The sequence below is a fragment of the Acipenser ruthenus genome, unplaced genomic scaffold (assembly GCF_902713425.1).
Source record: "Acipenser ruthenus unplaced genomic scaffold, fAciRut3.2 maternal haplotype, whole genome shotgun sequence".
NCBI lineage: Eukaryota > Metazoa > Chordata > Actinopteri > Acipenseriformes > Acipenseridae > Acipenser > Acipenser ruthenus.
In genome coordinates, this window is record NW_026708150.1 from 5,001 (window position 1) to 17,500 (window position 12,500).

The 12,500-nt window shown below is 43.5% G+C and overlaps 2 protein-coding genes across 3 annotated transcripts in view; both read right to left on the reverse strand.

Moving 5' to 3' along the window:
• Nucleotides 1-265: 265 nt before the first annotated feature.
• LOC117968109 (transcription factor HES-7-like) lies at nucleotides 266-3,092 on the reverse strand. Of its 2 annotated transcripts, XM_059020060.1 has the most exons (4): nucleotides 3,008-3,092; nucleotides 2,483-2,578; nucleotides 1,819-1,912; nucleotides 266-1,526 (listed from the first exon to the last, which is right to left on the reverse strand). In XM_059020060.1, the coding sequence occupies exons 1-4, from the start codon at nucleotides 3,047-3,049 to the stop codon at nucleotides 982-984; spliced, it is 777 nt and encodes a 258-aa protein (XP_058876043.1). In that variant the 5' UTR covers nucleotides 3,050-3,092; the 3' UTR covers nucleotides 266-981. The 2 variants fall into 2 exon arrangements, with proteins under 2 accessions (XP_058876043.1, XP_058876042.1); XM_059020059.1 differs by lacking the exons at nucleotides 2,483-2,578; nucleotides 3,008-3,092 and having other exon boundaries at nucleotides 1,819-2,463.
• Nucleotides 3,093-11,542: 8,450 nt separating this feature from the next.
• Nucleotides 11,543-12,500, reverse strand: part of LOC117404506 (transcription factor HES-7.1-A-like) — a 2,081-nt gene continuing 1,123 nt past the window's right edge. Inside the window, exon 3 of the mRNA XM_059020054.1 lies at nucleotides 11,543-12,321. Within this exon, the coding sequence (XP_058876037.1) occupies nucleotides 11,821-12,321 (501 nt within the window). The 3' untranslated portion in view covers nucleotides 11,543-11,820. The remainder of the gene's footprint in view (nucleotides 12,322-12,500) is intronic.

The following is a 12,500-nucleotide window of genomic DNA, read 5'->3' on the forward strand; positions in this document are numbered from 1 at the left end:
AAAGCCCAGGACTCGAAGGATCAGCTTAGGGCAGCCCCGTTTCTGCACTTTGATGCAGACACTGTTGACGGTCCAGTTCGTGTACAGTAGAATTATTTTGTTATGCTTGTAAGTAGAATCAAAGCTTTTTTTCAGCCCCAAATGTAACGTTTTCCTGAATAAGTAAGTAATCACAAGAGACAAATAATTGATTGTACATACAGTATATATTATTATTATTATTATTATTATTATTATTATTATTATTATTATTATTATTATTATTATTATTGCAATGTTTAAGACAGAAATACGAATACAGTCCTGCACAGTTTGTTTTAATATGCATGCCACACATTGTACAGTGATTATAATACTTCAAATTCAAAAGGATTCCCGTCTAGAACAGCTGTAATGAAAGAAAAAGTCACTTTAGAGGCTACAATATTTGTTTTGATTAACTGTGTACATTAAAAAAACGTTTTTTTTAAATATAAAGTGAATCTATACAGAAATATAGATATATTTGTACATAAAATAAATATATTATTTGTGAGTATGTACATTTTGTATCAGTTCTAATGCATTTGTCTCTTCAATGGCGGAACAACATCAATACAAATGTCTTTTTATTTTTCTATTTGTGTGTTCTGAAATCCGAAACCAGGACCTGAGGACACGCTATTTGGGAATTAAGTGGAGACAGACTCGGGACAGAGGGAAGGGACACACCTCTTCACACAGAGAGCGGTGGAGGGGGGGCGGAACGGGTCAGGGCTGATCGAGCTGTCCAGGCAGAATCACAGGGAGCCTTTAAAACCCGACTTGATGAAGTTTTGAGATGAATCAGCTGCAGGGAACCAGAGCTCGTTTTACATAAAAAATATCTGCAATTAGAATTGAGCTAAATATATATATAGTACGGTATACTTTATTATATACAAATATACAACTTGAGAGTTTCTATATAAAGCATTCTCTGTTTCTGTAATAGTCTTTCAGTCAAGGCCAGGGTCTCCACACTTTCTGTGTCGGGGCGAAGCGGATTGGCGACTCCGCCAGCCGTGTCATTTTCTGATTCGGACTGAAATCGAAGTCGCAGGGAGACCCGCTTCCGGAGGCGGACCAGTCGTAATTTAAGGTCTTGGAACCCGGCGTGGAACTGTGAAAGCTGCCGGGGCTGTGCGAGGAACCCCCGGGGGACGGAGAGGAGTAGCAGCGCCCTGACAGGGGCGGTGGAGAGCCCTGCGGGCTGCGCGTCAATGCCAGCCCGATCGCTGACTGTCTCAAGCAGGCGTCGTGGTGCTGGGAGAGGGGGTCTGGCTGGGCGAAACGGGTCGAGTTGGGGGGTGTTGACGGGAAATAGGCTTCAAGGTGCGGCGTGCTGGTCTGGAAAGCCCCGTGGTACTGGAACCGGTCCATTAAGTGGATCTGAGCCTGCAGGTCGGCGGTTTTCATGAAGTTCGTCAGCTGGGAGAAGCATTCTCTGAACCCGTCTTCATAGTTTTGTCTCAGGTTTGGAGGTTCCGCCTCCTGCTTTTGAATTTCTGTAGGGGGAAATAATAATAATAATAATAATAATAATAATAATAATAATATAACCTACACAAGATAAGAATCATTATGTTAATTATTTTTTTAATTGAACAATATTTCTTTAGGCTGTTAATTGACCACGAAATCTCTGAAATAAGTGAGCTGCGCCCCCAGCGTTCATTACTAGCATTACAGGGGAAAAACAGTCTCACTTCGCAGTCTGCTATGAAGTAATAATAATAATAATAATAATAATAATAATAATAATAATAATAATATACAGAATGCGTGACGCCCCCGTACCGTTGTGCTTGTGTTTCGTGAGGCTCCTCCTCTCAAGGTACTGCACCGTGAGCTCCAGAAGCTCCGCCTTCTCCAGCTTCGGATTCTGGAACCTCTGGAAAGAAACAAAGAAACGCCGGAGGTGAGCGACATCCGGGTACCGGGGCTTTAACACGGAGAATGGAAGGGCATCGCATCCCTTAGAAGAGTGTCCCATAGGAACAGCACAGCAAAGTGTGATAGAGCACAGTGAAAGCATGGTGAAGCACAGAGAGGTCTGGTAAAGCATAGGGAAGCATTGTAAAGCACAGAGAGGTGTGGTAAAGCATAGGGAAGCATTGTAAAGCACAGAGAGGTCTGGTAAAGCATAGGGAAGCATTGTAAAGCACAGAGAGGTGTGGTAAAGCATAGGGAAGCATTGTAAAGCACAGAGAGGTCTGGTAAAGCATAGGGAAGCATTGTAAAGCACAGAGAGGTCTGGTAAAGCATAGGGAAGCATTGTAAAGCACAGAGAGGTGTGGTAAAGCATAGGGAAGCATTGTAAAGCACAGAGAGGTGTGGTAAAGCATAGGGAAGCATTGTAAAGCACAGAGAGGTGTGGTAAAGCATAGGGAAGCATTGTAAAGCACAGAGAGGTGTGGTAAAGCATAGGGAGGCATTGTAAAGCACAGAGAGACGCTCTCACCTCGTCTCTCGTGGAGTGCAGTAGCAGGGCTCGGAGCTGGTCCAGGCTCTGATTGATTCGGTCTCGTCTCTTTTTCTCCACCAGTGGTTTGAGCATCTGATATAGAAACCAAAACGAGCCATAAATCTGTGTTTTCTTTCAAACAGCTTAGAATAACACAAAAAGACTTAGCTGAATTACTATTATTATTATTATTATTATTATTATTATTATTATTATTATTAGTGTAATAAAGATGTATTCGTTGTTCGTTTAAAAGGCTTGATGTCACGATGCTTGCAGGTTTCAATAGAAAGCAATCGCAGATCGTTACGTCATTAACCATGTAGAAAACGACATCACAAGCCTAGTAATAGATTGCAAGAGAAACAGAAGCAAGCCTAGGAGCGCCTTTCCGTGTGTGAAACACAGCGGAACTGCAACCCTGCGCGAGGATCCTCGCTAAACCCATCCAGCACGCGCTGTGTCGCATCTTGTGGTTTGCAGATAAAGAAGAAAAAATAAACTCTTTAGAAATGCACTCACTCGCTTCATGCTCTTGAACCCGGTCTCGCTGCAGGTCTTCATCTCGGTATCGTTCGGCGCTTCTCTCTCTCTCTCTCTCTCTCTCTCTCTCTCTCAGTGTCAAATCTTTTAGAATCTGTTGCTTCGCATTCATCTCGGTATTTTATATACCTATGGGGGGGGGGGGGGGCTGCGATTGGTGGCTGGAGGCGAGTGACGTCACTCGCCTTTTGTTGGCACCCAGCCTATTCCCCCCCCCCCCCCCCCCCCCCCCCCACCCGCCACACGCACTCCCCCACGCCTCTCGCACACACAACAGCCAGACACGCTTTGTCACAGCAATGGCGGGATCCATTCTCAACCAGGACAGCCGAATTTGACACCTTGCATCGGGCCACGCGTTCATCCACCACGCCCCGTACAGGCATTTTCCTATCTGTTTTGACAATGTGTTGCCACTGTGAGAAGCTCTCCTTTTTTTTAAACAAGACCGCTAATTGCAGTTTTGATCGATGACGGGCTGGAATTGAATAAAAAGTCACACGTGATTTATCTTGCGTCCCACGCTATGCTTCCGCCTTGTCTACCTGTCTACCTGCCTCTCGGGAACGTTCTGTCGGCAGTAGCAACCAGAACAGAACACTGGAACACCGTAGAACACAGATAAACTCAACGTTCCTCAAATGGAACACTCTACCTGCTCGGACTGTGGTCAAGAGCGTCAGTAGCAATGGGTCTGCATGTGTTTTTGATGCAGCGCCAGGATTGGTCAGCCGTGTTCTACAGGTACGTCATCACACTCCGCTTATAGTTTGATTACTTACAGGTTGAGGTATAACGTAGAGATAGATAGATAGATAGATAGATAGATAGATAGATAGAGGGATAGATAGATAGATAGATAGATAGAGAGACAGATAGATAGATAGATTGATTGATTGATTGTAAGGGGTCACAGATCGTGTTGTTTGGGGGTGAGGTGGGGGTGGGGGGTGTTTAAGTGTGTCTCTGGGAAAGGGAGAATGGGATTTTTATTTTCTCGTGGGAAAGAGTTCCAAACCTGTCTGGAGTGACACCGTCCTGGTTTCGAGCCTCTGTATGAAATGATGTTTTTATGACGTGTCAGTGACGTTTGTCGAGGCTCACAGAAGTGTGAGCTGCCGGTTTGGGGTCTGGGCGCGATAACCGAGAACACGCTGCCTTGCCAAATGGAGCGTGTGTTTGGGGGGGAGTGGGGGGGGGGGGGGGGGGGGTTTGACACCCCTTACCAGCTCGTGCTGCCCTGCCCGGGGACTGGGGGGGGGGGGGGGGGGGGCGCGTGCCTCTGTAATAAACCTCTCCGAAATACAGTCGTGTGAAAATGTGTTCGCTTATTCTTCAGCCGGATTCATTCGCCTGTGGCTTTTTTTTTTAATTTAATTTTTGTTTGTTACTTTGTACTGTAAAGTAAGTTTTGAACAAAAGTTAGGAAGTACTTTTTTTCCCACACTAAATGCACGAATAGCCTAGAACAGGTGAAGCAGTGGCATTTAAAACACTGAGAACATTTTAAAAAAAAGACTCGATTCTGTGCTTTTAAACCCCCCCACGCACACCCCCACCTACCCCTCCAGTAGGGGAGAAATGTACGCTAACGAGGAACGAGCCGTGATGGGGAGAATGGCTTTTTCTCCTTCTCAGACTTTCCTTCTTATGTGAAATTCCTGCTGTCTGTCGCGGCAGCCTTGTAATGAGGTTATTAATACAGACATACATACATACAGACATACATACAGACATACATACATACATACAGACATACAGACATACATACATACATACATACATACATACACACATACATACATACAGACATACATACATACATACATACATACATACAGACATACATACATACATACATACATACATACAGACATACATACACCAGAATGTTGGGCCCGGTGACTGGTCGTTATAGCAAGATTATAGGGGTAAATAGAAACGATATATGAATTAAAAAATATATATATTAATGTGTGTGTATGTGTTTGAAACTATAATAACATGTATTTTTTTAAAGCTTGTAACCCCCCCCCCCCCCCCCCCCCCCGAACGAGCTGGTGAGAGGTGTTAAAATAACACTCCCCCCCCAAACCCGCAGCTCACACTTCTGTGAGCCGCGACAAACGTCACTGACACGTCATAAAAACATCATTTCATACAGAGGCTCGAAACCAGGACGGTGTCACTCCAGACAGGTTTGGAACTCTTTCCCACGAGAAAATAAAAATCCCATTCTCCCTTTCCCAGAGACACACTTAAACACCCCCCCTCACCCCCACCTCACCCCCAAACAACACGATCTGTGACCCCTTACAATCAATCAATCTATCTATCTATCTATCTATCTATCTATCTATCTATCTATCTATCTATCTATCTATCTATCTATCTATCTATCTGTGGACGCTTTTGAAAACCTCTGTGTCTATACATGTACAGGCGCTTATGTTTCTGCCGGTGCATTGGTGTATTACACTATTGTGCACGATTCCACTGTTAGAAAAATATGATGCATTTACCATGGTTTGCCATGTTTCATTAATATGCTTCACCAGACCTCTCTGTGCTTCACAATGCTTCCCTATGCTTTACCACACCTCTCTGTGCTTTACAATGCTTCCCTATGCTTTACCACACCTCTCTGTGCTTCACAATGCTTCCCTATGCTTTACCAGACCTCTCTGTGCTTTACAATGCTTCCCTGTGCTTTACCAGACCTCTCTGTGCTTTACAATGCTTCTCTATGCTTTACCAGACCTCTCTGTGCTTTACAATGCTTCCCTGTGCTTTACCAGACCTCTCTGTGCTTTACAATGCTTCCCTATGCTTTACCACACCTCTCTGTGCTTCACAATGCTTCCCTATGCTTTACCAGACCTCTCTGTGCTTTACAATGCTTCCCTGTGCTTTACCAGACCTCTCTGTGCTTTACAATGCTTCTCTATGCTTTACCAGACCTCTCTGTGCTTTACAATGCTTCCCTGTGCTTTACCAGACCTCTCTGTGCTTTACAATGCTCCCCTATGCTTTACCAGACCTCTCTGTGCTTTACAATGCTTCCCTATGCTTTACCAGACCTCTCTGTGCTTTACAATGCTTCCCTATGCTTTACCACACCTCTCTGTGCTTTACAATGCTTCCCTATGCTTTACCAGACCTCTCTGTGCTTTACAATGCTTCCCTATGCTTTACCAGACCTCTCTGTGCTTTACAATGCTTCCCTATGCTTTACCAGACCTCTCTGTGCTTTACAATGCTTCCCTATGCTTTACCACACCTCTCTGTGCTTTACAATGCTTCCCTATGCTTTACCAGACCTCTCTGTGCTTTACAATGCTTCCCTATGCTTTACCAGACCTCTCTGTGCTTTACAATGCTTCCCTATGCTTTACCATGCGTAAGAGAGCCTACATGAATAATTATTTGTATGATTTTAAGCGAGTGCCCGTGCCTCGGGTGCCTGATAGCTGGCCGAATCAACCACGAGAATAAACGAAATAAATCAAAGGGCAGGCTTTCCGGATTCTAAGATTCTAGAATGCTTTGATCGTTCCACGCCGTCCCGCTGCACGCCGCTCGCTACACGCACCTGAAACTCCGCTAAAAGAAACGAAATACGTTTTTAATTGCTTCTTAATCTCGAATGAAATGCCTGAGTGGTGACTGCAGGTTGCTAGGAAGAGACCCCCCCCAATGCATCCTGTAACCCCCCCCCCCCCCCGTGACCCTAAACCTACCCCCCACCCCCCCACCCCCCCGCATCAAACAGACAGCGACACGACCCGTTTAACCCGTTACGTACCTAATTATTTTTTGTATACATTAATTCGATCAACTATTAACTTTTAAGGTTAGCAAAATATAAGTAAGTTACTTTAAGAATATAGCTGAAGATAAAATGAAAACAGCAAGTCGATGATTATGAAATAATTAAAATAAAATACAAAGTCTTCAAATGACGTCAGCGGCTTAACCCCAATAGGGTTCAGTCGATAATCTTATTATTAATAATAATTACGACACCTTTATTTTACTAGGAAACCCCATTGAGATTAAAACCTCTTTTTCAAGCGAGACCTACCCAAGACACTACAATACAAACATACACAATACAGAAATACAATGCTTTTAAAACACACAGACAAGTCATCCTCAATACAATCAGGAATCGGTTAGTGAGACTGCATAAAAACAAGCCCAGCTCTCAGTTAGATAAACACGCCGCTCAGTCTTGAATTGAAGTCATTCGGGGCTGCAGTTTAAGGTTCGGCTGTAATTCATTCCAGGACCGTGGGGTCAAATAACCTCTTAAACCTCAAAATAACAACACGGGTGCGGACAGACCTTCACGCCATTATCCGTTAGTTTAAATTACAAAGCAGGGGATTTCAATGAAAAAAAAGCTCTTTATTAAATAATATTATATTAAATAATATTATATATATATATATACACAGCACCCTATGGACAGTCTATACCTCCTTGAAGTTTTTGTTGTCAGTGCTTCAGAGTGTCATGCATCTAAATGAGGATTTTTTCCCCCATTAATCTACACCCCATACTCCACACCTGAGCTAATTTAGGATTGCTATTGCAAAGGGGGGGACGGGGAGGACGGGGGACGGGACACTTATCCAACCGAGCTAGTTCAGTTTTTATTTTGTAATTAATTTTCTACAAATTTCTAGAATATTTTTTTTCACTTGGAAGTTGTGGGGTAGGATGTGTATCTTGTGTAGAAAAAAATAAATGAAAAAAATATGCACTTTAATTCCAGGCTATAAGGTTACATTTTGAAAGGGTGTATATATATATAACGATTGTAAGTCGCCCTGGATAAGGGCGTCTGCTAAGAAATACATTATTAATAATAATAATAATAATAATAATAATAATAATAATAATAATAATAATAATAATGCATGTGACCGCTTCTCCCTGCTCTCATGTATTAGAGACACATAAAGGCGTTACAAGGTGAAGAAGCCAGCCACGCGTTAGAGGGTACATGCAAACACGGGCCCCCCCTCGGCTTTTGCCACCAATGTGCCAAACAGACAGACAGCCAAACGCGTCCCTGCCAGGGGTAAGCGATTCACAGCACTGGTGTCCAGTCCGATCTGCAGGGTTATCGGGTAAGATGAGATCCTGCACGACTTCCGGGTCTGGATGGAGGGATCTTCGTTTTTAATCATCTTCCATCTGGACCCTGCAGCCGTCTATTACATAACCGTACACGTTAACCGTGACCGCGCGCGACTGGACAGTCCCGGTGTCACGTGGAATGCATCAGTCCGGTTACCCCTGGCAGGGACGCGTTTGGCTGCCTGTCTGTTTGGCGCATTGGTGGCAAAAGCCGAAGGGGGGGGGGGGGGGGCGCGTGTTTGCATGTACCCTCTAACGCGTGGCTGGCTTTCTTTTCCACACTTTGTAAATAAAGGAGGCGGGTTTGTGTGTGTGTGTGTAACGGGGTCTGTATTGTAATTTATGACGGCAGACAGCGACGTGTCGCTTTCCACCCCCGTGGAGCCGCTGTAATCTTTTCGAACGCTCTTTACCCCCTTTTCGAACGCTCTTTATCCTCAGCAGATATATATATATATATATTGTACTGTCTGCAGGGGTATTTCATTTGAGGGGGGTGTTTAATGCGTGCAAAGCGGATGGCTCCATTCAAATACACATCGAGCTTCACACTGCCCGCGGGGACTCCCACAGCAGACTCTTAATTGTTGTATTAAAACGAGCCTTTGCCGTTTGAACTCCGAGACTATTACAGTCACACGTGAGCCCATCAGCCCGCCGTTGTTCGTGGTTAAATACCCGGTGTTGTGCGGATAATGGCCCTCACTACGGTCTCGCCTCGCCAAGGTGCGAACCGCGCCGTTTCCATCAAAGCCTCCCCGGCCAGGCCCCCAGCCGGCAGGGCGATCGAGAGCCATCAATGTGCAGAAATTAAAAAAAAAAAAAGATTTGATAGGATGAAGAGGACTTTTGCTTCAAGTGTGGAGTTTAAATAAATGCCATCGCGTTTCCTTCCGTCCCATTCCTCAAGATAGACACACACACACACACAGACACACACAGACACACACACACACACACACACACACACACACACACAGACACACACACACACACACACACACACACACACACAAACAAACACACACAAACAACCTCCACACAGTGTGAAAGTCGACAACAAACTAAATATTTTGGCACGTTCATTATTTTTTTGAAGGCATATTTAGTTCTTAAAAAACGTGTTTTACAAAGTAGTGACGTTCACAACGTCGTTTTTCAGGAGTTTACTGCCTGTTATAGTTTTTAAAAAAAAAATTTAACTAAAAAATAAAATTAATCGTTTAACATGATTTTGAAGATTCGTTTGAAATCGGATTATCAAAAAAACATAGTTCATTCTATCTATCTATCTATCTATCTATCTATCTATCTATCTATCTATCTATCTATCTATCTATCTCCCCTTCGGTCACGAATTTTTAATTTCATTTGTAGAATCTTTAAAACATTTTTTGTGAACTCTATGGAGTTCGAGAATTTTGAAAAAATCTAAACTCCATTATGCATTCTAGAAGCTCGTTCTCACCCCCCTGCGCGAACCCTGTCATTTCGAGTCTCAATTGCCCGGTGTTGTGCGGATAATGGCCCTCACTACGGTCTCGCCTCGCCAAGGTGCGAACCGCGCCGTTTTCATCAAAGCCTCCCCGGCCAGGCACCCAGCAGAGAGGCCGATCAAAACCCCTCAGTGTGGGGGTAACAAAAATATATATATCGTGCATGGGTTCAGGGATGAAACCAGGATTGACTCTTCACTGTGTGAGAGTCAATGCGCAGTGTGTGTGCGTGGATATATTTATATAGAGTTTAGAATAGAAATCTTCACTGTGTGAGAGTCAATGCGCAGTGTGTGAGTGCGTGGATATATTTATATAGAGTGTAGAATAGAGATCTTCACTGTGTGAGAGTCAATGCGCAGCGTGTGTGCGTGGATATATTTATATAGAGTTTAGAATAGAGATCTTCACTGTGTGAGAGTCAATGCGCAGTGTGTGTGCGTGGATATATTTATATAGAGTTTAGAATAGAGATCTCCACTGTGTGAGAGTCAATGCGCAGTGTGTGAGTGCGTGGATATATTTATATAGAGTGTAGAATAGAGATCTTCACTGTGTGAGAGTCAATGCGCAGCGTGTGTGCGTGGATATATTTATATAGAGTTTAGAATAGAGATCTTCACTGTGTGAGAGTCAATGCGCAGTGTGTGTGCGTGGATATATTTATATAGAGTTTAGAATAGAGATCTTCACTGTGTGAGAGTCAATGCGCAGCGTGTGTGTGCGTGGATATATTTATATAGAGTTTAGAATAGAAATCTTCACTGTGTGAGAGTCAATGCGCAGTGTGTGAGTGCGTGGATATATTTATATAGAGTGTAGAATAGAGATCTTCACTGTGTGAGAGTCAATGCGCAGCGTGTGTGCGTGGATATATTTATATAGAGTTTAGAATAGAGATCTTCACTGTGTGAGAGTCAATGCGCAGTGTGTGTGCGTGGATATATTTATATAGAGTTTAGAATAGAGATCTTCACTGTGTGAGAGTCAATGCGCAGCGTGTGTGTGCGTGGATATATTTATATAGAGTTTAGAATAGAGATCTTCACTGTGTGAGAGTCAATGTGCAGTGTGTGTGCGTGGATATATTTATATAGAGTTTAGAATAGAGATCTTCACTGTGTGAGAGTCAATGCGCAGCGTGTGTGTGCGTGGATATATTTATATAGAGTGTAGAATAGAGATCTTCACTGTGTGAGAGTCAATGCGCAGTGTGTGTGTGCGTGGATATATTTATATAGAGTTTAGAATAGAGATCTTCACTGTGTGAGAGTCAATGCGCAGTGTGTGTGTGCGTGGATATATTTATATAGAGTTTAGAATAGAGATCTTCACTGTGTGAGAGTCAATGCGCAGTGTGTGTGCGTGGATATATTTATATAGAGTTTAGAATAGAGATCTTCACTGTGTGAGAGTCAATGTGCAGTGTGTGTGCGTGGATATATTTATATAGAGTTTAGAATAGAGATCTTCACTGTGTGAGAGTCAATGCGCAGCGTGTGTGTGCGTGGATATATTTATATAGAGTTTAGAATAGAGATCTTCACTGTGTGAGAGTCAATGCGCAGCGTGTGTGCGTGGATATATTTATATAGAGTGTAGAATAGAGATCTTCACTGTGTGAGAGTCAATGCGCAGCGTGTGTGTGCGTGGATATATTTATATAGAGTGTAGAATAGAGATCTTCACTGTGTGAGAGTCAATGCGCAGCGTGTGTGCGCGAGTGGATATATTTCTATAGAGTTTAGAATAGAGATTCATATTCACAGATAACTCAGAAACCAAATATATAAAAAAATGTGTGTGTGAATTAAAATAAAAATCACATTACATAATAATAAATTACAAAAAAACACACAGTCACCACACATTCAATTATGAAAGAGTTTATTCCAAAATGAACCCCCAGAACGGTAACATGCAAATCTTTTTAATATAAAAAAATACAAGATATTCACTTTGCACAGCCTCTTTTTTTAATATAAAAAAATGACTTCTATGGGCCGAAAATGATCAAGCAACTCAGACGGTGTGTCTTAAATATTCTGAAGTTATTATCCCCTCTTGTATTGTTAAGTGTGCAAACTGCAGTCTCAATTTGTGACTTTTTTTTGTGTTAAATAAAAGTCTGTTCAAATAAGCGTCCTGTTAGGGCCAGGGTCTCCAGACCGCTTGCTTGTGCGGCCCCTGCGTGGCTGTGGGGTCCGTGCACGGATTCTGTGACGTCACGTAAACACCGTCGCTCTGTCCGAAATGCGATGCTCTTTCCCAGTTCAGGGACAGATGGTGAGCGGGCATGAGTTCAACACGGGGCCAAGCCCTGTGCGGGGCCGGCCCGACTGCCTCTTGAACCCGGGTCTCGCCTAGCAGGTGACAGGGGTGACTGGCGGTCCGCTGCGGGAGGGCGAGTTCGCTGAGCCGGGGACTCCTGGCGCTGATGAAGTCGCTGACGCGCAGGAGGCACTTCCTCACCCCTTCCTGGTAGTTCCGTTGGGAGGATGACGTCATCGCTGCTTCCTCCTCCTCCTCCTCCCTTTCACGACGCTGGCTTTTTTGCCTGGTGACGTCACCGCCTTCCAATTCGGCTTTCAGAAACTGGACCACGCTTTCCAAAATCTCTGCCTTTTCAACTTTGGGATTTCTGAGTTTCTGGAAAGACAATAATTAATCAATATACGCATACATACACACAGGCATACATACCATAAACCAAAGCATTGCGCACGCTCAAAAAAAGGTAGATTATATCTGGCTTTGTAATTACTAATCAACACATTTGATATATTTTATAATATAGATATAGATATATTAGCTCAAAGAGCCAACTG